This window comes from Schistocerca nitens, chromosome 9 (genome assembly GCF_023898315.1).
Source record: "Schistocerca nitens isolate TAMUIC-IGC-003100 chromosome 9, iqSchNite1.1, whole genome shotgun sequence".
Taxonomy (NCBI): domain Eukaryota; kingdom Metazoa; phylum Arthropoda; class Insecta; order Orthoptera; family Acrididae; genus Schistocerca; species Schistocerca nitens.
The window spans coordinates 297,125,275-297,153,200 of NC_064622.1; the positions used below are offsets into that span (position 1 = coordinate 297,125,275).

The following is a 27,926-nucleotide window of genomic DNA, read 5'->3' on the forward strand; positions in this document are numbered from 1 at the left end:
GTGTCGCTGCGCCGGCCAGGGCGCTTATTAACCTCAGAGAGCTCGGCCCGGGCAGATGCACCACTCAGCTCGCCGTGGAGGTCAGCACATGACGTACTCTTGTCTCTCTCCGCGGTTAATGGTCGCTGAAAGTTACCGTACGGCAGGGTGGATCGGCTACAGGGCGCTCTTCAACTTGTCGAGATCATCGCGTATCGTGAACCACCAGGTGATCTAGCACATTCAGAAAAATGACAGTAGTCCGTCCTTCAAAATTCTGAAACACTGTCGTTAAGAAAGGCAAAAGCGTTTTCTGTGCGGCTCATGGTTAATACAAAGAATGTATACCACTGCAATGCATCAACACATGGCGCTTTGCAAAGAAAAATTTAATTACATAAATCCACAAATTAGAAAATTTAAAACACCCAGAGAGTTCACAAAAATGGTTCAAATGGCTCTGAGCACTATGGGACTTAACATCTATGGTCATCAGTCCCCTAGAACTTAGAACTACTTAAACCTAACTAACCTAAGGACACCACACAACACCCAGTCATCAGGAGGCAGAGAAAATCCCTGACCCCGCCGGGAATCGAACCCGGGAACCCGGGCGTGGGAAGCGAGAACGCTAGAGAGTTCACAGTGAAATACAGTTTGGACTTAGAAGCACTTCGTAAACAAGCAGGAAAACATGAGAATCTACCAAACAGCTGGAAATACCTACCAGAGGTAACCCTAAAGTTTTAACTATCATATCGAAAAAAAAATACGTTTACGTAATTATTTATGATTGTTTGCAGTTACATGTCTGCAGTCTTGATTAGGCATGGCAGTCACTGCCACTCAGTACCGTACAAGGCCGCTGCGAAGAGCGAAAACATGACTCAACACGTTACTGAAAGGGAGATCGGTTGCGGCATTTCCTTTTGATTCCTCTGGCGGCCTTATGCGCTTCTGTGGCCCGCTGGGATATCATTGTGCACCAGGGCCACAATAAATACCTGCAAAGAAAATATAAAAAATACGTAATTTTTTTTGACGTGATTATTGAAACATAATAAGAAATGGCTTGCTCCAGAACTCCAACGTACGTCGTCATACAGCAGGACATGTTAGCCAGCCGAAAACGTGTTCCTGACTGGCTGTCAAGAATTCCTGGCGGACCTGAGTAAAGAGCGCATACTTTTTGAAGGGGTATTGGGATCCTGTTACAAGAACGAAAGGCATAAAACACAAATCGGCGAATAAAATTACGGTAAAGTAGAAAAACTCTCAGAAATGAGCGGCAAACGACGGGCACGTTTCTAGGGTCACTTCAGAAGACACTGCAAATACCTCGTCTTTCTCGTTTCTTGTTTTCCCAGTACTACATTATCTTCTCTCCACGTTGTCTCTTCCTTTCTTCTGTCCATATTGTTCCAGGTTTCGTATTTTTTGTCTCGAAGGCATTATTATTATTATCAGTATTACTGCGTTGTGCCTAGCTATTGACCTCGATTGAACTTATTTCGCTGATGTGCTTGCTTTCGTTTTCTCCCAAACTCCCTTCATCGTCTCAATGTAGTTTTTGTTACGTTCTTCTGTCCATGTTCTCGTAAATGTAGCACTTCCATTAGCATTAAACTGATGCTTCTCAGTGAAAGTTTTGAATGCAGTTCTGTTCTGCAGAATTTTGTTTGTAATGCCTATTTCCTGAAGATCTGTTTTAATTTCAGGTTTCTAATTGTTTTTAACTTCCATTCAGGGAGGAAGGTAGAGAATTGCCTATTATCGTTCATTCTGAGAATGTTACCATAAACTTTTAAAAATTAAATTATTGTTATTATTACTATAATTATGGGCAACGGCCTTGCCGCAGTGGATACACCGGTTCCCGTGAGATCACCGAAGTTAAGCTCTGTCGGGCGTGGTCGGCACTTGGATGGGTGACCATCCAGGCCGCCATGCGCTGTTGCCATTTTTCGGGTTGCACTCATCCTCGTGATGCCAATTGAAGAGCTACTCGACCGAATAGTAGCGGCTTCGGTCAAGAATACCATCATTACGAGCGGGCGAGCGGTGTGCTGACCCCACGCCCCTCCTATCCGCATCCTCCTCTGAGGATGACACGGCGGTCGGATGGTCCCGATGGGCCACTTGTGGCCTGTAGACGGAGTTTTTTTATTTTTTTATTACTGTAATTATACGTGTGTCAGATTAAAGGTTCGGGTGACCACAAGGTAAATTCTGAGGTGGGAGGGGAGACTGTAACTCACTGTGGTTCTTGGCCCCTCCCAGAACCGAACCTGGATCCGCGATTGCAAGCGACCCTGGTTCTTTGCTAGGTTCTGCCTCCTGCCCGTCTCGGCGCGTTCACTCCGCGACACTGCTTGTAGGAGTGCAGTGTCTGGGCGAGGAGGGCTTTCCCACGCCACGGGCGCTCTGCCCCCATCGCCTGCGGTCAGTGCGGTCTGCAGGCTCGCTTTCTGCCCAGCTGGACGGCATCCAGCGGCCGACTTACCTGCCGGGGAGAAGAGGTCGCTGCCTCCAGGCGTCCGTTACTCAGCTACTCCAGCTGGACGCTGCACGCCCTCAATACCGTGGCTCCTGCCCTGGCAGAGCTGCGCTGTACTGTGCTTCAAACGAGTGACTGGATTGAAGATTTCGTCGTAATGAAGGCGTTATCTTGAAAGCAGAGTCTTTGACAAAAATAAAAGTAACTTGAGGGTAGTGTCTTGGGATCTTCGTTGTTCGTGTTAATGGCCTGGCAAACAAGTTTAATAGTGACCATAGACTTTTCACAGATGATGTGACGAAAGACTCTCTGAAATAACTGCACAAATATTAACTTAGTCTTTGGTAAGATGCCAGAGTTGTGCAAAGACAGGCGACATGCTTCAAATGTTCACAAATGTAAAACAGTGCACTTCAAAAAACACACTAATCCATGACTACAGTATCACGGAGTCGAAATTAGAATCGGTCAGCTCATACAAATACGATGCGAAATTTAAAAATCACTATTTCGAAGCCCCGTAATTGTCTCCCGTAGCGACGCAGAAGTTTGAAATTTGGTTCAAAGGTGCCTACTACCTTCCTCTGTAATGGTGCCAAAGCGTGGCGTCCTGTGGCGTCAACCTCGAGCTCGGCCACGCTTGAGACAGCAAAGTGTGGACACATGAAAAAAAGGCCAGATCTCAGAAGTTCATCTGATGTGTTGGTAGATAAAAGATGCATTGGCACCATATTTAACCACAATGCCGACCAACATCACCGTGGACGTATCTCAATATGGGAAGTCGTCACCCAACCCATCTAACCCACAGCCACACCTCCGCTCAGAATCGACACGAGAGGCCGCAGGGGATGGCACAAAGAGCGTCAGTGAAACCACCCATTGGGACGTCGATTCCAACACATTTAACGGTCGGAAAAGACAGTTTGTAGTGCGATGAGCAACACGAAGACGTTCTTGACAATGTTTGATACTGCTGACACCTCCCGGACGGTTCAGTTCATCTCTAAGGACATCATGGGCTAGCACCATCATTGAAATGATCCCACTCATTTGGAGTACAGTGCAGCCGCAATTTTTGCTGTGGTGTACCGTTTAGTACCATTCGACGAAATTCGAAACGCGATCTGGAAGCAGCAAAGGGTGCTTATAGTTTTTCAGTCCTCCTGTCTCGCACCCTCCTCTAGCGGCATCACAGGTGGGTCAGCATTGACTCGTGCGTGAATACATTTACAGCCATCTACATCCATACTCCGCAAGCCACCTGACGGTGTGTGGCGGAGGGTACCTTGAGTATATCGGTTCTCCCTTCTATTCCAGTCTCGTATTTTTCGTCGAAAGAAGGATTGTCGGTATGCCTCTGTGTGGGCTCTAATCTCTCTGATTTTATCCTCATGGTCTCTTCGCGAGATGTACGTAGGAGGGAGCAATATGCTGCTTGACTCCTCGGTGAAGGTATGTTCTCGAAACTTCAACAAAAGCCCGTACCGAGCTACTGCGCGTCTCTCCTGCAGAGTCTTCCACTGGAGTTTATCATCTCCGTAACGTTTTCGCGATTACTAAATGATCCTGTAACGAAGCGCGCTGCTATCCGTTGGATCTTCTCTATCTCTTCTATCAACCCTATTTGGTACGGATCCCACACTGCTGAGCAATATTCAAGCAGTGGGCGAACAAGCGTAGTGTATCCTACTTCCTTTGTTTTCGGATTGCATTTCCTTAGGATTCTTCCAATGAATCTCAGTCTGGCACCTGCTTTACCGACGATCAACTTTATATGATCACTCCATTTTAAATCACTCCTAATGCGTACTCCCAGATAATTTATGCAATTAACTGCTTCAAGTTGCTGAACTGCTATGTTGTAGCTAAATGATAAGGGATCTTTCTTTCTATGTCTTCGCAGCACATTACATTTGTTTACATTGAGATTCAATTGCCATTCCCTGCACCATGCGTCAATTCGCTGCACATTCTCCTGCATTTCAGTATAATTTTCCATTGTTACAATCTCTCGATACACCACAGCATCATCCGCAAAAAGCCTCAGTGAACTTCCGATGTCATCCACAAGGCCATTTATGTATATTGTGAATAGCAACGGTCCTACGACACTCCCCTGCGGGACACCTGAAATCACTCTTACTTCGGAAGACTTTTCCCCATTTATAATGTCATGCTGCGTTCTGTTATCTAGGAACTCTCCAATCCAATCACACACTTGGTCTGATAGTCCATATGCTCTTACTTTGTTCATTAAACGACTGTGGGGAACTGTATCGAACACCTTGCGGAAGTCAGAAACACTGCATCTACCTGGGAACCCGTGTCTATGGCCCTCTGAGTCTCGTGGACGAATAACGCGAGCTGGGTTTCACAGATCGTCTTTTTCGAAACCCATGCTGGTTCGTACAGAGTAGATTTCTAGTCTCCAGAAAAGTCATTATACTCGAACATAATACGTGTTCCAAAATTCTACAACTGATAGACGTTAGAGATATAGATCTATAGTTCTGCACATCGTAGTATGTTAATGACCTGGCAAACAAGATTAATAGTGACCATAGACTTTTCACAGATGATGTGATGAAAGACTTTGAAATAGCTGCACAAATATTAGCTTAGTCCTTGGTAAGATGCCAGAGTGGTGCAAAGACAGGCGACGTGCTTCAGATGTTCAAAAATGTAAAACAGTGCTCTTTACAAAACACACTAATCTATGACTACAATATAACGGAGTCGAAATTAGAATAGGTCAGCTCATAAAAATACGATTCGCAATTTAAAAATCACTATTTCGAAGCCCCGTAATTGTCTCCCGTAGCGACGCAGAAGTTTGAAATTTGGTTCAAAGGTGCCTACAACTTTCCTCTGTAATGGTGCAAAAGCGTGGCGCCCTGTGACATCTACCTCGAGCTCGGCCACGCTTGAGACAGCAAGGTGTGGACACTTGAAAAAAAGGCCAGATCTCAGAAGTTCAACTGATGTGTTGGTAGGTAAAAGATGTCGTATTGGCACCATATTTAACCATATTGCTGATCAATATCACCGTGGGCGTATCACAAGATGGGAAGGTCGTCACTCACCCCTCTAACCCACAGTCAAACCTTCGCTCAGAATCGACACTAGAGGCCTCGGGGGATGGCACAAAGGTCGTCAGTGAAACCACCCATTGGGACGTCGATTCCAACACATTTTACGGTCGGAAAAGACAGTTTGTAGTGCGATGAGCAACACGAAGACGTTCTTGACAATGTTTGATACTGCTGACATCTCCCTGACGGTTCAGTTCATCTCTAAGGACATCATGGGCTAGCACCGTCATTGAAATGAACCCGCTCATTTGGAGTACAGTGCAGCCGCAATTTTTGCTGTGGTGTACCGTTCAGTACCATTCGACGAAATTCGAAACGCGACCTGGAAGCAGCAAAGGGTGCTTATAGTTTTTCAGTCCTCTGGCGGGATCACAGGTGGATTAACACTGACTCGTGCGTGAATAAAATGGCAAAGAGTTTCTCCAACGCCCCCCAGTTCGGCAACACCCTCGGTGGTACCTGCTCGCATTTATTGAGAGTTTAAAAAGTGTGCCTTTACAGAGAAAACGTTCGCAGTAGTGCTGGGTGCTTGCAGAAAGGCAATTGGCATCGTAAGTGTGCCGATCGAGTGGTTGCATACCTAGGGCTGCTTTGCAGCTTTTCTCTTAAAAGAACTTGTCTGAAGTGGCGTGACACAGCTGCAGCACTACCGCTGCCACAGAAGACGAATTACTACATCGGAACTCCGTTGTAGACATGGACTGCCTGTGTTGACCTGAATCTTCTAACGGCGTGCGGATTTCGGTGTGTGTCAGGACTGTTGACAGATGCCAAAAAATTAATTTTCAGACTTCATAATTATATTCGAAATGATAATTAAAACTTCATGATGCCTCTCGTCTTTTTTTCGCGGTTTTCCTATACCCGGATAGGCAAATGTTGGAATGGTTCAAATGGCTCTAAGCACTATGGGACTTACCACTGAGGTCATCAGTCCCCTAGAACTTAGAACTACGTAAACATAACTAACCTAAGGACATGACACACATCCATGCCCGAGGCAGGATTCGAACCTGCGACCGCAGCAGCAGCGTGGTTCCGGACTGAAGCGCCTAGAATCGCTCGGCCACAGCGGCCGGCTCTGCTGGGATGATTCCTTTGAAAGGATACGGCCAATTTCCTGTCTTTTCCCTGTTCAGTTGGAGTTCGTGCACTGCCTGTAATGACTTCGTGGTCAACAGGACGACAAACTCTGGGAGTCCGTGCCTACCTATTTACGCTGTTCGTTGACAGCGATACAACGTAACGCATCACCTTCAGAGGGAAGAAAGAATATGCCAGCCAAATACCCTTCAGCAGTTGCGAAAGCCTGTTGAAAATGCATTTTGGTGCTTCTATCATTCTTCAAACACTACCGAAGAGCCAGTAGCGCTGAAAAAAATTAACGTGGGAAGTACGTGGGCACCGTACCAAAAGTGACGATTGTGACTCGGGTGTAAAATGCTTACCACCCAACGTGTATCCGTTAACGTCTGTGCTCCGACGTGATTTTTGTTGCGATCAGCTCCCCCCACGCTCCTCCGTCGACCGAGGGCCTGCTGGGTCGGGATCAAAGCTGTCGCGCCTCTGCCCCCCGCCCCCCGCGCGGGAACCTGTTGGCTGCAGTTTACTCCCCCCACCACCTCGGCCGCCGTAATCACTTTCGCTCTTCGAAAATAGCGCTAGTGCGTGCGGCGGGCGGCCTACACAAGGCGCCCATTGACGCAGCACGTGTTTGTATACAACGCCCTGTCCGTATCGCGGGGCCCGCAGGAATTTCCCAGGCCGGCTGCAGCCGCGGCGCCTGGACAGTGTCGCCACCTCCAGACGCCGCGCCGTGCTTTGGCAGGTACAGCCGCCAGCACGCATCCTGGTTCTAGCCGAAACTGGCGCCCGGCCGCCGTCACACAAAGCAGTTAGAAGGCGCTCGACGTACACTACTGGCCATTAAAATTGCTACACCACGAAGATGATGTGCTACAGACGCGAAATTTAATCGACAAGAAGAAGATGCTGTGATACGCAAATGATTAACTTTTCAGAGCCCGTGCGTATCAAGGCCTTTATTACGGCCAGAGGTGGTTGTTCTGGGTACTGATTTCTCAGGATCTATGCACCCAAATTGCGTGAAAATGTAATCACATGTCAGTTCTAGCATAATATATTTGTCCAAAGAATACTCGTTTATCATCTGCATTTCTTCTTGGTGTAGCAATTTTAATGACCAGTAGTGTATTTATTCTCCCCTGAGCCACGTTTCATACGATTTTGCCAGCCCAAGGTGCCTTTTTGAGAACACCGCTGATCCCCCGCCACCGATTTTTAAGTAATCAAACTCCCGTGTATAAAATCTCATACCTCCCGGACTTTATATCGCATAGTGGTATGATTTTGCAAGTACGTCCAGTGGTATCTTTGAATACTGTCTGAACGGCGAAAACATACTAAGCGATAAACTTATTTCGTAACATCATTTTGACTATGGGTGAAACTTGCCGGAAGTCAATAAGTGTTCTCATTTTCAAGTACTAGCTGAATATAGTCTACTACTTTGCGCGCCGTGAGTTACGTTGTCTCAACACAGATTTAAATTTTCTGACGTTAATGCTTGGTATTGCGTTAAGCATTCAACATAAGGTTGTAGCTCTTAATGAGTAGATTATGGGATCATTTTAAATTTTAACTTTCGCGGAGTAGCTATACGCAATGTTGAAAATCATGTCTTAGTTGTCCTTGGAAGACGTTAGTAAGGCGGTCTGCTACTGGGATCGTGCCACAGGCTGGCAGTTTCAGACGCTGTTGATCTACGCTGGTACATAACAGATTTCGTCCGTCGTTCCTCTTCATTTGACATCGTCACAGTTGTTCGCGCGACCCCTGCGATTTCGTCACAACTGTATGAAGTAAAGAAGGTGGACTTGTAATAGACCCGTCGACGACAAGGCCATTTCAGGAGTAACAGCTGCTCGCATTGAAATGGAATGAGGAACGTTTCCTTCTTCAAGTAATTGCATCAGCATTTGCCCTAAATGATTTGGGGAACTACGAAAAATCAGCATTATTCTGTCGTAAACAATCAAATATGTGGCATGCAGCACACTAAGACTTACGATTTTAAACAGTGACGCAGAGATAAAGTGCCAGACGTCGGATCCAGAGCGTTGGATTTCGATTCCCGGTCAGGCAAAGGATTTTCGTGTCACTTCTTTCGTCTCTAACAGTGTTTTTTAGTGTGAAAATGGCACCATGGCTCGGAGTGCGGGTTAAATTGTAGGTCACCCTCCAACCGCTAGGTGACTTCGAAGGTCGGAGGAAGACAGTGGCATACCGTCTCCAGTAGGAGCACGCGTGATAAACACTGTGGTGCTCGAACCGTCCTCCGGATCGACGATAGCTAAGCAAGCGAGTAATAACACAGTTTTCTATTCGTGTTCATAATTCGGTAGAGCTATATCAATAAAACTATATCCAAAGTGCCGTCTTTGGACGATCCTAAGGAAATGCAGCAAGACTTGAACGAAAAATTTTCACTGGGCTTAATTAATTGAAGGTCTTTTTAAATATGAAGAAATGTGAGACAATAGTTACAGCAAAAAGAGAGAACTCGATAGTATCCGGTTACAAAATTAGTTCTGAACGTCTTGAGCAGGCTACACGGTATTTTGGGATAATACTAAGACGCGATATGGAAAGGAACGAACACTTTGAATCCGTGCTCGGGAAGGCGAATGGAGAGTTGGATTTGTTCGAAGGTGTAAGTGAGTAGCCTTTACTTTGTGTGTGTGTGTGTGTGTGTGTGTGTGTGTGTGTGTGTGTGTGTGAGATCGTGAATGCAAATCTGGGAATGTTGAACTAGCAATCTACATGTGCTACTGAGCTTAAAGACACATCACTTACGTGAAACTGACTGAAAAGAATCCTTTTAGTGTGAAAACCGATCTCATTCATAATCGAATAAATTAGCAAACCAATAATTTCAGACTCAGTAGACTTGGTCAGTGCGGACTGTTTGAAAAAAAAAAAAAAGTAACTGTATAAAAGTATCAATGTGGACCTGTATACGAAAATAACGTAAAACACACGAAGATTACTGCGCAGGCATATGGCCCTGACAAAATAAAGAAACTAACAGAACCTACATTACGCAAAAGAACGAAACAATCACGTATCATGAATCTCACCTGCAAAATGAAGTACTGATAGAAATAGCGACACATTAAGACTCCGCTTTAAAAAAAATATAAAAAACTTCTAAAATCTAACGACAGTTGGTCCAGGGAAATTGGGTTCACAATCTTGATACAGAATGCCAATGAAACACATGACTGAACTTTTAAGTTTTAATTATCAAAAACTCGACTGTGACGAGGATGAAGTCGACCCACAATGCATCTGTGAGTATAAGGCAAGTGAAATTGGGAGCGTACCTCAATATACTACCGGCCACTGTACAGTGTACAGTGACCTGTAGAGTACGTATCGTGTATAGAGTTTCACCAGCGCCACTATCCCATCGACTAGCTACCCTTGGTAAAAATTATAAAAGTTACTGTAAATACTCAGCCTCTCATAATGTGCCTGCAGTGGATAAAAAACTGGTTAATGAATAAAAAATTTGAAACATAATAAAGCAATTGGTGGCAGATTACATACTAAACATCAGCTTTTTTAAACACAGTCGCAGTTGTCTTGCCGGAATATACAAGATGAAAGAAACTGCTTGTGCCCAGATCGGGCCCGCGCCACAGAATTATCATGGAAAACGTCGGGGTTAAATCATAAGAAGTGTTACCTATTAATGTCTAATTTAATTATCAGGCTCTTTCAGTGGTTACACAGAATAGTATAATTGTTACGCATTAGATAATCACAATTTGGATTGTCATTGGGCTCTGTATTGCCCAATAGGTCAGCTACGTAATCGCTTTGCGCCGGTTTTCTCCATTTCATTTTCGACACTGTCGCAGCTCTCGCATTCGCTCGGCACTGGACTTTCTAGGCTTTATGTATTCTTTCTGACGCGTGATTTCCTCTGACTTGCGTAGTCTATCATTCCGATCATATTTCCAAGCTTTTTTGCGGCGACATGTTTCATTATTTTATAATTTTCAATTTAATTCCTACTTTCACCATTATTCTGGAGAGTATTTTTATTGTCTCGGGTTCTAGTAGTGCTGCGTAAGCTCCTCACAATGAAACCCGAAATAATAGCCTGGCTAAACGCTTTGCCATGCTACACTAATTTATTAATGTTCACAAACCTAATTCACCGTACACTAAATAGTACGAAGACATGACAGGCAGATCAAATACTGCGCGTCAAACAGGTTGTGAGCGCAACCATTGTTTACGCAATACTAGCCTCGTAGTTATTAACCATCGAAATCTGTGGGTATTTTATCAAACAAGAATAGACGAACAAATAGACGTTTTCACCTCAGAAAGTGAATGCAGGTTTGTGGTACGCGACCTTAATCGTAATATTGGTCGCGCTGGCTCGAAACTGACGCGCCCTCTTCCCGCCGCGGGCAGAAAGTGTTCCCGCAGCGGGGCTTTTTGCCCCTGACTGGGCTGCCCCACTTGACAGTCGGCATGGCCGCGTGCCCTGGTTCCTCTCAGCCGTCACCCTCTTAGCGTCTCAGCGTCTCAGCCTTCTCCCTCACACCCTCGCGAAGTCCTACAGGTCCCCACTCTTCTGTACGCGCCGGCACAACTCCCCCTCGTATTGCTGCAGTTGCACACTTCAGTCTCTCCTACTGCGCACACCGCCATATCGCTGACGTATCTGCCCCCGCACGCAACGACCACCTCGAATAAAACTACCTTCTTTATAATACTTCTCCCACAGAAATAAAACATATGTGTTAACGAAGAATATTGCTATCTTTTGGTTCTAAACACTCGTTCTAAAGATCAAAAAGGAAAACCAAAAAGAACTGTAGAATAAGTTAGATCCCTAACAAGGTACGAGTAACACGAGGAAAAATCTCAACAAAATTTTGAGCTCTTTAACGTCTGCCTTAACTCTCTTTTGTAGCCGATATCCATAGTTACCATTAGTATACTGAAAATAGTGATAATCTAATAATTCTTAATATATCTTTGGCAACGTGTGTACGAGATTCTGAGCTACAGCAGCGTTTTAGGTAGAAATTAGATAGGATAGTTTCGTAGACCTATAATGGGAGATAAGTTAGTCGAAGACGTGATACACGTAAGAAAAGTTAGCGTGTACTTGCGTGTATATATTAGAAAATCAAAAGTATGCAGTTTCGCATATCATAAATCATGATTAAAGCCTGCTTCATACATCGGGAGTAATTAACCTGGCCCGCTCTGAATGTTTTTGACACAAGATACCACCCGTTGTTGAAAATAATTCTCATTTTTAATAATAATAATTATTATTATAATTGTTGTTGGTACGAAAGAACTAGGTAAATCGGAACTCTGTGACAAGTAAATGAAATTTCATACTTATTATGTGAGTCACACATTGACTCGTCTGGTTAGCGTAGCGCGTTAAAGCGCCACACCCGCGATACGAGGATGCTGGCCTGTCGCCGATCCGATCTGCTTCGCGGATTAACGACAGGCCTGGTAAGCTGGCCAGTCTGGATGTAGTTTTTAGGCAGTTTTCCACAACCAGCTGGATAAATACCGCGCTGGCACCCACGTCCCAGTTCAGATACACGCTACGCAAACATTCACAAAACGTTTTCACACTTGAACATGAGATTTGCTTTAGCCGCAGTCAGATGGGTACACAGATTACGTCCAGGGCTAGTTGTGGCGCCAGGAAGGGCTTCCGTCCAAAGGCTACCACTAACATCGCCTCATACCATACGACAATGATGGTCCCATGGGAAAAATCGCAAAAGGCACACATTCATTGTATGACATTAAGGAAATGTTGGCACTAGCATTACTGTGTTTGGTAAGCTGTGTTGTTTTATGACGAAAGTCATAATTACTAAGCAGCACATATCGCTGTTATGAAGGAGCTTTCATGTCTGTTGTATGTGGAAGTCACCTGTTGGTTGACTCACAAGCATATTGCTCACTGCTTACAAATCATTCTTCTCCCTGATACCTTGCCAACACAATAATAGCACTTTGAAGGGTTTCCTAAGCCTAACTGCTCTCTTGGTCGACAACATACATTCAGTCTTTTATATATGATACATAGGTCGCATAACAAAGGCAAACCTTCTGGAGTATTTAATGAGTCTAGCCTTCATTTATATCTATATGCCCTCCTACAACATGTTTGGCAGTCTTTGTGTTATCCATAACAAATCAAAATTTGTTGACAAACATTTACAGATGCATAGGAGAGAGAGGCATAGTAAAACATGATTGCAAAACTCAAAACCTCACATAAATATTGTCAACAGAAATGCTAATTTAATATATATATGTATTTTTAAGTGAACATACTTGATTATCAGTTTTTGAGTATGTTGTATTAATTGTGCAAACATTAAACCAAACATAACCATCGTCCTCTCTTTGCTAGTGGAGGACTGTTTTCACAAACATATATAGCTGTTGCATCTATGGAATGTGTCACTAAGATTGCTTACTGCTTTCTCCTTCCTTTTGCAGGTACTCTCTTGATCTTGCTGTGACAGTTGTTTCCACCTGTACAAAATAACAAATCCACCAGGCAATTCTTAAAGACAAAAGTTAATTGTCTAGGCAATGGCAAACTGTCATAAAACAAGAACCTTTCCTTTTGATTGGTCCATTGTGTATGAGGCTGAAACACTTGCCCTTGTGTTTCAGGACCTGGAGTTCCACGGGGTGATGCGGTTCTACTTCCAGGATTCTGGGCAGAAGGTAGCCACAAAGTGCATCCGTGTCGCATCCGATGCCACCACGCAGGCCGTCATCGAGACCCTGGTCGAGAAGTTCCGGCCAGACATGCGTATGCTCTCTGTTCCTGAGTATGCGCTTTATGAGATCCATGAGAATGGAGGTTAGTTAACACCATATGCAAGCTACCTGCTAACAGTAGTAGATTATCAAATGGAAGTGTGACCACCACAATGCCAAGTGAATTCTTTCACTAAAGTCAGACTAATTACAAGATTCGATATCTCTCATTACGTTCCAAACTTACATAACCATATTGTACAGTGACCATTGGAGCAACTTATATGTGTTACACCTACAGCACATCTACTTTGACCCAATTCGAGTGGCGGTTGGTGCTACTCTTTCTAGAAACCTGTGAAATATGTACCTGTTGCATACAGCAACTACGTACCTTATGCAGGTTCCATTTAAGTACCCCATGTTGCCCTGATGGAACAAATGCCATGCTCATTATTTAATACGAATATGTTGGATCATGTTTAGAACGTGTGCAGTAGTTTATTTTATGTCCCGCTCCTAAAATTCAGCATTGCTATTCATTTCCAGACTACAGACAATAAAGCTGTGTAAGCATTAATTTCAGTTTTAAGCTTTAGTGAAGTATTTAAGTAACACACAACCCAAAGCACGTATTTGTGTTAAATATTAAAAAACAATAAAGAAAATCACTGAAGTTAAATACCCAGTTACTTCGCTTAATATCATTTTTAAATGAATACTCCAGTGTCTGGTCAGTGTTTTCTCAATAAAATGTGTCGTTATTGGGAACAGGAAAATCATCTGTGTTAGGGCATGTAGATTCTTGACATCCTTCTGGAACTCTGAAAGTTACAACTTCCACATTCTGTTTACCATTTAGAACTGTAATCTAACTATACTTCCAGAGCTACGCTGTTCATTGTTACTGTTTTTAACTACAACTTCACCGGAGTGATCAGAGCCATGCAGTTCACTTTTACTTTTATTACTAAAATATGATTCCAAGGGTGATATTTTCTGTAAGAGTTTACTCTTTCCCTGTCTATTTTCTTCAGTTTTCTTTCAATATACAGCACCAGGTAACATAGATCTTCAATCCATACAATTACTGTGAACTAGGAATAAATAAATAAGTAAATAAATAAATCTATCTTTGATGCAGAGTGTTGAAACCCGAACATGTTATCTTTGTATAAAAAATGACAGAAACAACTTCACTATGACCAGTTAGTACTTCAGTTACATACCTTAGTTTTAAGTTGACAACCACGTGGAGCAATGTTGTGTTGTGTATGATGCCAACATAAACATGAATGGATGAAGAATTGAACAATACGCAACACGAGATCTCGTTAGCTATGTGATTACATTGAGAGCTACTTAATAGTGTAATCTATGAGATTAATGTGCTCTTACATGGAAGGTATTATAAAGGACTAATAATAAAATACAACGTTAATAAGATGTAGACAAATTTGTCAATACCTTGCCATCAAATTATTGAATGTGTAAGCTAATACAATAAACATTAAAATTATAGTTAAAAAGTAATTTTTCGATGACAGTATTTTGCCGTCACCAAAATTTTGCCACCCTGTGCTGTTGCACATGCCTAAAAATGGCTTCGTTGAATGTGGCTGACTGAGAATGAACATGTTTCGAGTATACATTTGTATTTGCTTCTCATGGTCATCAATTTTCTGTTAATTGTGCTGCAGTATTCAGTATCATCATTGGTGTATTGTTGAATTTGTTTGTCCTGCTGACTTTATCCTCTTTGGGAGGGTGAGAAACAAGGAAAGGAAACATGTTCATCTTAACGTAGATAGGTATTGTGTGTAATTGTTGTGTAGTTACTATGACTAATCCTCTCCTCTCATTCCATAGAAGGAAGTCGTGGTTCCAGAGGAGGAGATTCTGTCAACTTTGACTGTGTGTTACTCTGTTTTATACAAAATGCACTTCATATTGGTTTCTTTGGCCACCTATGGCATTATATTGTGTTACTACAAAGAATCAATTCCTTTTTCTTTATTTGACTTCCATAAAATTATGGAAATGAATTGCATTTATGAAAAAGGATGAATAAAATCCTGAAGGAATAAATTCGTAAGATCTTAAACTGTTTATTGCGATAATGTGATTTTTGTTACAGAAGAGAGGAGGTTGGGAATGGACGAGAAACCTCTGTTGGTACAACTCAACTGGCACATCGATGACAGAGAAGGCCGATTCCTCCTCAGAAGAATTGATGACAAAACAAATGTAAGGCGTCCATTTCCAAAATCACTGTCATTTATACACTCAGAAAATATGTTTTATAAGTAATCCACACTACTACTTGCATAAGATACACATCATTAAATGTAAATTTGAAGCACAGATATGGAGAAACTGCAATTGTGTATGACTTGCTTATGTTAAAATTAGCATTTATGTGAATAATAATTTAGATTCTAATACACTACTTAAGTCTTATTTGTACTTTTTCTGGATTTGCTGCTGTGGAAATTTTAGTGAATAAGGTAGGACACACTTAACATGGGTATGTATAAAAATTTAATAAGTTTTCAGTATTCTTAACTTTCAGGTGAAAATTCTATATTAGGGCCTCTTGTCCGCGAGGATCAATATCTTATTCTAAATTTAATTCATTTTTTATGTGAGTTGTTGCATGAATTACTTATTTCAATTTATGTTATTCAGCACATGTAATTTGTCATAAATTATCATTTATCCTCTGAATATTGAATCCAAAACATAGTGCCTAGGTCAGCTGTGGGCAGAGAAGTTGTATAGTATGCGTACATGAATTTTTGAGCTATGTAGTATATTCCAATTCGAATTTCCTGTTGCTAATGAGCTGAAATACATTCTCATTTTAAATGTCGGGCAGTTCTGTCTTGAAATATGGCAGTTGATAAGAATGATTGGTATTCACATTAAACACCTATCCAATCAGGAATAAGAAGAGGAGGTAACAGACATTTGTGGTTTAAATTAAGAAAATAATTTGACTGCTAGACTGCTTCATTTATATCTGTTATGAAATTAGAGCAGAAATAAGAAGAAAGTAATTTGTGTGTCCCCCCCATGAACCATGGACCTTGCTGTTGGTGGGAGGCTTGCGTGCCTCAGCGATACAGATAGCCGTACCGTAGGTGCAACCACAACGGAGGGGTATCTGTTGAGAGGCCAGACAAACGTGTGGTTCCTGAAGAGGGGTAGCAGCCTTTTCAGTAGTTGCATTGGCAACAATCTGGATGATTGACTGATCTGGCCTTGTAACAATAACCAAAACGGCCTTGCTGTGCTGGTACTGCGAACGGCTGAAAGCAAGGGGAAACTACAGCCGTAATTTTTCCCGAGGACATGCAACTTTACTGTATGATTAAATGATGATGGCGTCCTCTTGGGTAAAATATTCCGGAGGTAAAATAGTCCCCCATTTGGATCTCCGGGCGGGGACTACTCAAGAGGATGTCGTTATCAGGAGAAAGAAAACTGGCGTTCTACGGGTTGGAGCGTGGAATGTCAGATCCCTTAATCGGGCAGGTAGGTTAGAAAATCTATAAAGGGAAATGGGTAGGTTAAAGTTAGATATAGTGGGAATTAGTGAAGTTCGGTGGCAGGAGGAACAAGACTTCTGGTCAGGTGATTACAGGGTTATAAATACAAAATCAAATAGGGGTAATGCAGGAGTAGGTTTAATAATGAATAAAAAAATAGGAGTGCGGGTTAGCTACTACAAACAGCATAGTGAACGCATTATTGTGACCAAGATAGACACAAAGCCCATGCCTACTACAGTAGTACAAGTTTATATGCCAACTAGCTCTGCAGATGATGAAGAAATTGATGAAATGTATGACGAGATAAAAGAAATTATTCAGGTAGTGAAGGGAGGCGAAAATTTAATAGTCATGGGTGACTGGAATTCGAGTGTAGGAAAAGGGAGAGAAGGAAACATAGTAGGTGAATATGGATTGGGGCTAAGAAATGAAAGAGGAAGCCACCTGGTAGAATTTTGCACAGAGCATAACTTAATCATAGCTAACACTTGGTTTAAGAATCATGAAAGAAGGTTGTATACATGGAAGAAGCCTGGAGATACTAAAAGGTATCAGATAGATTATATAATGGTAAGACAGAGATTTAGGAACCAGGTTTTAAATTGTAAGACATTTCCAGGGGCAGATGTGGACTCTGACCACAACCTATTGGTTATGACCTGTAGATTAAAACTGATGAAACTGCAAAAAGGTGGGAATTTAATGAGATGGGACCTGGATAAACTGACTAAACCAGAGGTTGTACAGAGTTTCAGGGAGAGCATAAGGGAACAATTGACAGGAATGGGGGAAATAAATACAGTAGAAGAAGAATGGGTAGCTTTGAGGGATGAATTAATGAAGGCAGCAGAGGATCAAGTAGGTAAAAAGACGAGGTCTAGTAGAAATCGTTGGGTAACAGAAGAAATATTGAATTTAATTGATGAAAGGAGAAAATATAAAAATGCAGTAAATGAAGCAGGCAAAAAGGAATACAAACGTCTCAAAAATGAGATCGACAGGAAGTGCAAAATGGCTAAGCAGGGATGGCTAGAGGACAAATGTAAGGATGTAGAGGCTTATCTCACTAGGGGTAACACAGATACTGCCTACAGGAAAATTAAAGAGACCTTTGGAGATAAGGGAACGACTTGTATAAATATCAAGAACTCAGATGGAAACCCAGTTCTAAGCAAGGAAGGGAAAGCAGAAAGGTGGAAGGAGTATATAGAGGGTCTATACAAGGGCGATGTACTTGAGGACAATATTATGGAAATGGAAGAGGATGTAGATGAAGATGAAATGGGAGATACGATACTGCGTGAAGAGTTTGACAGAGCACTGAAAGACCTGAGTCGAAACAAGGCCCCCGGAGTAGACAACATACCATTGGAACTACTGACGGCCTTGGGAGAGCCAGTCCTGACAAAACTCTACCATCTGGTGAGCAAGATGTATGAAACAGGCGAAATACCCTCAGACTTCAAGAATAATATAATAATTCCAATACCAAAGAAAGCAGGTGTTGACAGATGTGAAAATTACCAAACCATCAGTTTAATAAGTCACAGCTGCAAAATACTAACACGAATTCTTTACAGACTAATGGAAAAACTAGTAGAAGCCAACCTCGGGGAAGATCAGTTTGGATTCCCTGGAAACACTGGAACACGTGAGGTAATACTGACCTTACGACTCATCTTAGAAGAAAGATTAAGGAAAGGCAAACCTACGTTTCTAGCATTTGTAGACTTAAAGAAAGCTTTTGACAATGTTGACTGGAATACTCTCTTTCAAATTCTAAAGGTAGCAGGGGTAAAATACAGGGAGCGAAAGGCTATTTACAATTTGTACAGAAACCAGATGGCAGTTATAAGAGTCGAGGGACATGAAAGGGAAGCAGTGGTTAGGAAGGGAGTAAGACAGGGTTGTAGCCTCTCCCCGATGTTATTCAATCTGTATATTGAGCAAGCAGTAAAGGAAACAAAAGAAAAATTCGGAGTAGGTATTAAAATACATGGAGAAGAAATAAAAACTTTGAGGTTCACCGATGACATTGTAATTCTGTCAGAGACAGCAAAGGACTTGGAAGAGCAGTTGAACGGAATGGACGGTGTCTTGAAAGGAGGATATAAGATGAACATCAACAAAAGCAAAATGAGGATAATGGAATGTAGTCGAATTAAATCGGGTGATGCTGAGGGGATTAGATTAGGAAATGAGACACTTAAAGTAGTAAAGGAGTTTTGCTATTTGGGGAGCAAAATAACTGATGATGGTCGAAGTAGAGAGGGTATAAAATGTAGATTGGCAATGGCAAGGAAAGCGTTTCTGGAGAAGAGAAATTTGTTAACATCGAGTATAGATTTAAGTGTCAGGAAGTCATTTCTGAAAGTATTTGTATGGAGTGTAGCCATGTGTGGAAGTGAAACATGGACGATAAATAGTGTGGACAAGAAGCGAATAGAAGCTTTCGAAATGTGGTGCTACAGAAGAATGCTGAAGATTAGATGGGTAGATCACATAACTAATGAGGAAGTACTGAATAGGATTGGGGAGAAGAGAAGTTTGTGGCACAACTTGACCAGAAGACGGGATCGGTTGGTAGGACATGTTCTGAGGCATCAAGGGATCACCAATTTAGTATTGGAGGGCAGCGTGGAGGGTAAAAATCGTAGAGGGAGACCAATAGATGAATACACTAAGCAGATTCAGAAGGATGTAGGTTGCAGTAGGTACTGGTAGATGAAGAAGCTTGCACAGGATAGAGTAGCATGGAGAGCTGGATCAAACCAGTCTCAGGACTGAAGACCACAACAACAACAACAACAATTTGTGTATTTTGGAACTGAAAGTCTGCTCATAGATTATAGTTGATTCTCCTCTTTCTTTATGGGATTGTTGCTACCTACAGTTCAGTTTTTCTTTTCAGGATACGACCAGCAGAAAGTCATGAAAATAAAATATTCCCTGCATAGAATATGATAAGAATTAGTTCACTTAAATATCTAAAAACTAAATATTAATTAAACATGTGACAAAGAAAGATTTTAACATAAAGAGGATTTTGATGGCCACAAAATAGTGAAATGACTCTTCCCCATAAAATCTATTCAGTATTATCACTTGGGTACATCTCTGCCTTTTTATTTTGTGTAGTTGTCCTGATGCTGTTGGCTCTTTAATTTGATCTGTAATACAATTACAAGCCACAGTAGCTCTTCCCTCTTAAGGTGTTCTTATGACCCTCCAGCAAAACATTTAATAATGATGGTAGTTTAACAATGTTTTATGAAAAGATACCACCTCTCATCCAAAGATTGCAGCGTAAGGTCATTGAGAGTCTTAATTTCACTTCACAATGCTTGATAACATTACACCTGCACTCTTACTCAAGTTCAGTCCAGTAGCATACCACTAGTGTTATTTTGAGAGCTCTGCTGGCTCTGTCATGTGGGAGACAGCAATAGGAAGCTCTTCTACATCTGAAGTCATTTACACCAGCTTCACAACCTGCTGAAAATAATTTAACTGTAACTTTAAAGTGGAGGCTTGGAGATCATTGTAACAACATAAAAGAAGGCACAAGGTTAAAGTAGAGAGCCCATTGCCCCCTATTGCATGTTCACGTATTCATGGAGGGTTGCATCGTTTTAATGTGCAGTTATGTCAGAGGACAACTTTGAAGTAATGTGACTATATTTTATTATTTATTCTAGAGTGTCTGCATGTATACCATCATTGTCATAATAGAGTATGATTCTCTTCCATGTGCTATGTGAAAGTCTCCTCAACATTTGCTGATGGGATGGCAGTAAATGCACATCAAACAGCATCCTTAAGTTTGTCAACTGTCTCGTAATGTGTGGCAGCAACCTTCTGTTTGACAAACTCCCATAATGCATTGTTGAAAGATGGCAGGTCAGGAATTTGGAGTTGCCACTCCAAAGGTGCAGGCAGGTGGACAGAACCATGCCCAGTCCAGGAAATGTCAGTGAGATAGTCTCTAGCGGCAGTAGTATAATGGGCTAGTCCTCTATCCTGTTGGAACCATACATGACTGAGCAGTCCCTGGTCTTACAATTGTGGAATAAACCAATTACATAACATTGTGAAATACACAATGTGATTCACAGCACTGTAAAAGAAATATGGATGTACCAAGAGGGTTACAGATATTGCAGCCCAGATCATGGCATGTGGTGAGTTGTGTTCAAGTTTTTCATTAAAATGTTGGGTTTCTTTACTCCAGAAGCAAATGTTTCTCAGTTTTGCACTGTGGTATACTGCACCTTCGTCCAAGAAAAACACTTTCCCCCTTGGAGGAAGAATTGTAAGGACATTGAGCATTTGTCCACAAGCCTGATGACGTGTTTCCACGTCATGACAACTCAGTTTGTTTACAAATGAAGGTTTAAATACAATTAACTTCAAGTTCTTGTAATTCCAAGTATAGAACTCCAAATTCCTATGATCATTTATGAATGGAATTTTCTGGTGAATGTTCTATAGATGTTGCAGCCTCCACAGGTTTCCAGTTATATTCATGATTGTCCTGAGTTGGGCTCACTTTTTGTGCAACCACTTTCTCATCGAAAAGTACGTCAGTTTTGGTGGGGAAGGTTTCTGAAACCTTGCACTGAAGTCGTGCTGACTATGTATCGTTGATTTGCCTGTACTGGGTCATTTGTGAACCTATGCACTCATTACATTGTGTTCCTCCATGGAGTAACTGGACTCGCCAGACGTAATTTACACATACATATATTGGCACCTGCAACAATAAGAAACAGTTCATTAACATCTATTTAATATGTAGGGGGTAATGGAAATTTGTGATCACTCTGTACAATTATTATTTTTTCAGACATGTAACTGGCAATAATTGTAATTACCAGACATGGATTGATCCTGGTCTACTGCGGTGAAAGTCTGTTGTAGATCTTTAACAATCCTATAGTAAACTGTGAATGTCCCTTGAATGATGAAAAGTTTTTTATGTTTCTTCTTTGTGATTACATTTGCACATAAATTTTTGGAAATATTTATTATTAATCAACCGAAAAATATCTGAAACTAAATACTGTAAAACCTCTAGATGTAGGGAAAGATACTCAATAAAGAATTAAAAATCACAGTAATGCCAGATAGGCCATGGGAATAGATGATTGCATTATTGTACATGTGACAGTTTAACTTAGAGCTTTAGTAACATGTTATTACCAGAAACATTGAACTGCATAAACACTAGCTTTATCTCCATTGGTATTGTCCATTGTGTATTTACATTAGTAGGTGCAACAGCAATAAGATTCATAACACATAAGTAGCAAACTGACCAATGTCTGTTGTATTGTTCTGCTGCAACTTCCTACCATGGTTACCCACTGAGCCACACAGTTTTCTCTTATTGTAATGTATTTCAGTACTGTATCTCGTGATACCAGAACTTCCGTTTTGGAAGATGACAGGAATCAATTAGTACATAGTGTTTGTTGTGTTTTGGGAGCTAAGTACGGCAGTAGAGATGATAATTCTATACAGAGTAGTATTGTAATAACTATCAATAAAAAGGAGGGATTGTTTTTTTTGCTTTTTCTTACTTTTGATACTGTAAAAACGAGTATCACGTTGTCAAAAGAGACGGTAAGCACTAGAAGACAAGAAACAGCAAAAATTGTAGTATTTTGTTGTGGTTGGCTTGAGATACATTTGGTCATTGTTTAAAGGGAATCAAATTTTTTTGTAATGTGAATTCAATGAAAGAGGTGGTGAAGAAGAGAAAGCATTAAATAGATTATTTTCTGTGTCACTATTGTGATTTAATTATTTGTGTCTTGATTGTGATTGAGCTAGTATTTTCTAAAGATGATGTAATGCTATTTATTAAAGAGAACTTACTAAAGAATGCCTGGTAAAGAGTTAAGAGGGAGCCTAAAGGCTCTAATCTTCCAAAGTAAAATTAATACACTAAATGCATAATTAAATATTGGTAGTGTTTTAACACTGTGCTTTGACAGTTGCGTGCAATGCTTTGCAGGTACCTGCTGTGGGCTTCCAGGAGGGTGGTTCGAGCTTCAGGCGGAAGCTCTCAAAACGTGAGAAAAAGCAGCTCAAGAAACAAGAGAAACTCAACAAGCTTAAGGCTGCTGCTCCTGCTGCCACAAAGGAAGTAAATGATGGAGGAGTGGCTGAGAAATTATACACAGGTTATTCTATTGATATACTTTGTGTATAAATAACTTACTGACATATCACACCTAAAGTCTGGTATCTCCTCATTCATCCATTTCAAAGAGATGGATAGTGTTTTCCAGTACCATGGTTTAGATTACAGTAATACAAGGAATCACTTGATAACATTTGGACATGCATTACTCTACTCCCTGGCGCCTTTTTGACTATGGGATACATGCTGACTGCTTTTGAAAGTGCTTACAGTACCCAAAAGCAATGGAGAAATCTGGGTGTACTCCATTATTTTAAGGAAATTAATTACCCTACTTATCTCAAGACCAATATTAGACAGTCAACAGATGTCCATGTTTCTACTGGAGCAGCCTTACATAGTAGTCACCAGCTCGTGTAACTTAATACCCAAATTGTTGGCTTAGAATACAGGAAAGCCAGCCACTTATTGTATATTTGTACACTTAACAGAATTAGTGCTGCCTTTCACATTTGTGTAGGCTGGTTCCATAGTTCTGCCTGAGAAATGTGAACCAGCAGGTTCAGATAGGAATACACAAAGAAAAAGTTCACACAATACACAGATAGATGGTGAATACAAGTTTCTTCTCCACGGTAACTGATTATTGAAGTGAGGCAAAGGTCATCCACTCAAAGCATTACGATAAAAAAATTTGCCAAATTATGGCTGGTTGATTGTTCATCATTATTGGACCCTGCCACAGGGGTGGGGAGAGGTATTGAAGAAAAAGATGATGAACAGTGATTTTGGGGGTAAACCATAAATCACATTAAATATACTGTCAATCAGAAATGCACATAAAAATAGTGATACATACATTCTTAAAATTCTCATCCTCTTTCAGAGCAATGAGTTGAAACACAATAATAAAATGCCAGGCTGCTTGTTTGGTCTGCCAGTTCCTAAGAAGAATGAGTGTTTCAATGTGGTGGATCCTCCTTTTTATGTCTGCCTTACACAGAAAACTTCACTGTGAACACTAGTGGAGGTCTCCTCCACTGCCAGTCATTTGTTGTATTCCAATCAAAAATTCCCATTACTGTAATAATTAGTAAAGACTTTGTTCTCTGTATCACATTACACTGGTCGTCTTGCAGTGATCCCATGGAGATTTGGGAAGGAAACAAAGACATACATGTAACGTAATTTAAGCTCAAAATAGTGAAATGGCATTACATTACTGTATTACAGTTTTAATTTTAATTATATTAGTTTGGTGCATAAGTTTGTGGCCTATTTGTTTTGCATTTAGTTATTGTCATCTTATATTTGTAGTTCACTGTTGCTATTTGAGTTTACATATTGTCGTTTTGTTATGTGGAGATAATTAATGGAGCTGTGGATGCTAGAAAATAGAGTGCCAAGTGGAGGGAGCAGAACGTTTCCAACATACGCTTTTGTTTGAGTTTAATAGAGGGGTGACAGCAGCGAAAGCAGCCAGAAATGTTTGTGCTGTGTATGGGGATAATGCCATTCAACAGAGCACAGCAAGTAAATGGTATCCTCGTTTTAAATAGGATTGTTTTGACATTAGTCACTCTTCATGTTCAGGAAGATCTTCGGGGTTTGATGAAGACCATTTAAGTATAATAATCCACAGTTATCCATATCAGTGTACCTGAGAATTAGCAAATGTGATGAACTGTGCTCTTTTCACCATTTTGTGACATTTGCATGTAATGGCAAAGGTTCAACAAAGATATGTATGAGTACCGCATGCTCTAAACCGTGTAGTCTCAAAAATCGGTAGATGGCAATATGTGCATCTCTGGTTGGTCGTCATCAGTTGTCTCATGAACAACCATTTCTTTCCTGTATCATTGCTGGTGATGAGAAATGGTATGTTTATGCTAATGTAAGGAAAAGAAAGTAATGATTGAGCCAAACAAAGCAGCAACTCCCCATACAGAAACCTGCACACATCCACAAATGATAATGTTATGCATCATGCAAAATAGCGATGATGTGATGTACTACGAATTGCTTTCCCCAGGTGTAGCCATCAATGCTGACATTTATTGTCAACAGCTGAGACATCATGCAGACGTAATCCCAGGATAATGAGCAGGATGATTGCACGAAGTGATACTACTCCATGGTAACACCTGCCCACGTTCTTCTAGACTGACAAAAAACACTATACAGAAGTTGGGTTGGGAAGTCATTCCACACCCACTTTATTCACCTGATCTTGCGCTCTCAGATTTTCACCTTTTCACTCTGTATAGAGCAACCTTCAAGTAACTTCCTTTCCAAATGATAGTGCACTCCCAACATGGTTTGGTGAGTTCTTCGCCTCAAAACCACATGATTTCTACATTGTCAGAAGCAAAAAGTTACCCAAGCATTGGCGGACTGTTGCAAATAATGGAGGAGAACGTATTATTATGACTACAGTCTCTGTTTTGTGTATTTGTTGTGCTTATTAAACTTATGGAGAAATGCTATGAACTTACGGACCGACTCAATACATTAACCTAAAATGTTAAATTTAAGTTTTGCTATGAATATGCCCTTCAGCGGAATAGAAGTAATTGCCCAATAAAAAGTTATTTAAGACAGTCCAAAATTCCACTATATTACCGATCTGTCAGCAGTTCCCAACCTTTTTAGCTGTGTGGACCACCTATTTTATATATATTTTATATATATATATATGGTCTTTGAATATGTCTGCTTGTGTCTGTATGTGTGGATGGATATGGGTGTGTGTGCGAGTGTATACCTGTCCTTTTTTCCCCCTAAGGTAAGTCTTTCCGCTCCCGGGATTGGAATGACTCCTTATCCTCTCCCTTAAAACCCACATCCTTTCGTCTTTCCCTCTCCTTCCCCTCTTTCCTGATGAGGTAACAGTTTGTTGCGAAAGCTTGAATTTTGTGTGTATATTTGTGTTTGTTTGTGTGTCTATCGACCTGCCAGCGCTTTTGTTTGGTAAGTCTCATCATCTTTCTTTTTATATATATATATATATATATATATATATATATATATATATATATATATATATATATATATATATATATATATATATAATGTTACTGTCCGACCGCCATGTCAACCTGAGACTGTAGGTGTCACTGGATGCGGCTGTACTTTTTCCGAAAAACATATTTGAAAAGGGTCATTCACATAGACAGATAGGTAAAAAGCCTGTCAGGTGTCTAAGTAATTCGGAAATATCTCTATTGGACTGAGCAAAGCGGTGCGCTGGCTAATGTCCTTAACTCACACTTGAGACAACTGGGTTCAGTTCTTGGTTTGTCTATCCATATATCAGTTTTTCGTGGTCATCCAGATGGCATGCTCATGTAAATGCTTCGATGATTGTTTCCTTCCTCCCCCCCCCCCCCCCCCCCTCCTCCCCTAGTAGTAAGCTACTTCCTGCCCCTGGATATTAAATGACGAAATTTAAGATGAGTTGTTCTTGTGAGCAACTGTGTCCAAGAAATTGCGAACTTGACAAATTACAATCAGACTGTGGCAGGTTACATAGTTATGCCATAAGCAGCCAACCAAGGCTGCACGCCACTCTATAATGCAGTCACAGCCCAATGTCCATGGCTCAAGGTTTGGCAACTGCTGCCATATACCGTTTAAAATGCTCCGATAGGTTATTGAATGCATGTGTACCTGACTCCATTGTACTAAAGTTAAACCCCTTGAAGTCTTCGTAGAGGTTGAGTTTGATCCTAATGTTGTGCCAATGATGATCACTATTCTTCGTGGGAAGATAAATATTGGTAATGCTGAAGGACAGTAAGGAACACTTCTTGTGAAATCGTTATCAAAATACCAAATTTTTTTTTCTGTCAGAGTCTTTGTAGAATGTTTTTGAATTAACACCAAGCTTAATTCTTATGACTCAGTTCTGTACCCTGGAAATGCTGTCTTTGTAACTTGAATTTCCCTAGCAGGTGATTCTAAACTCAGTAGTGAATGGAAATAAACAGAATAAACTAGTTTCCTAATTTATAAATCACCTGCAGCAGTAATCATATATACTGAAAATGTAGCTGATCCAATACAATTAATTAATTCTGGGATAATGGGTTTTCAGTTTGAGGTTGCGATACTATCTGTAATCCCAAAAAGTTAACACTTTCTGCCTCTTATGTTTCATTGTTTGAAATACCTACTTTTGTAATTTGTGGATTTCTGTGAAAAATACTGAACTGTGTGTAATGACAAGGGGATCAGATGGCAATAGGATTTTTGTAATTTTTCTTTTATGCTGAATGAAGTTCAGATCTCTGAAACATCACCCTTCAAAAGTAGTTTCACGCAACTCTAAATAATTCTTGAGAAATTAATGTGAAAGTAAGGTAGATTTTTCCTTCAAGCAGCATGGCTCTATGGTAGAGTGATCACCTGCCACTTTGGGGTCATGGGTTCGATTTTTGGCAGATGGATGTTCTATGAGCATTTCTGTGAAGCATAAAATACGTTAAGGTAGAAAAAGATTTGTTAGCACACAAGACTGGTAATTGCTGAATCGAGCCTCATTTAGGTCATTATTTTTTCGTTTTTAAAGTTTTCAGTTTAGATACCTACACCATTTAAATATAAAATTCATCAAATATATGCTAATAACACATATATAATCAACATTTTTATAAAAAATGCATGTCGTCTTATTTACACTATGTGATAAAAGTATCCGGACACCACCAAAAACATATGTTTCTCGTATTAGGTGCAGTGTGCTGCCACTTACTGCCAGGTACTCCATATCAGCGATCTCAGTAATCATTAGA

General features: G+C 40.9%; 1 protein-coding gene and 1 pseudogene across 1 annotated transcript in view; both read left to right on the forward strand.

Annotated features, from left to right (window-relative positions):
* LOC126204449 (afadin) overlaps nt 1-27,926 on the forward strand; it is a 711,881-nt gene that overhangs the window by 246,475 nt on the left and 437,480 nt on the right. Inside the window, exons 3-5 of the mRNA XM_049938836.1 lie at nt 13,339-13,531; nt 15,566-15,675; nt 23,002-23,170. Coding sequence (XP_049794793.1) covers nt 13,339-13,531; nt 15,566-15,675; nt 23,002-23,170 — 472 coding nt within the window. The remainder of the gene's footprint in view (nt 1-13,338; nt 13,532-15,565; nt 15,676-23,001; nt 23,171-27,926) is intronic.
* On the forward strand, nt 1,822-1,939 carry LOC126204524 (5S ribosomal RNA; annotated as a pseudogene).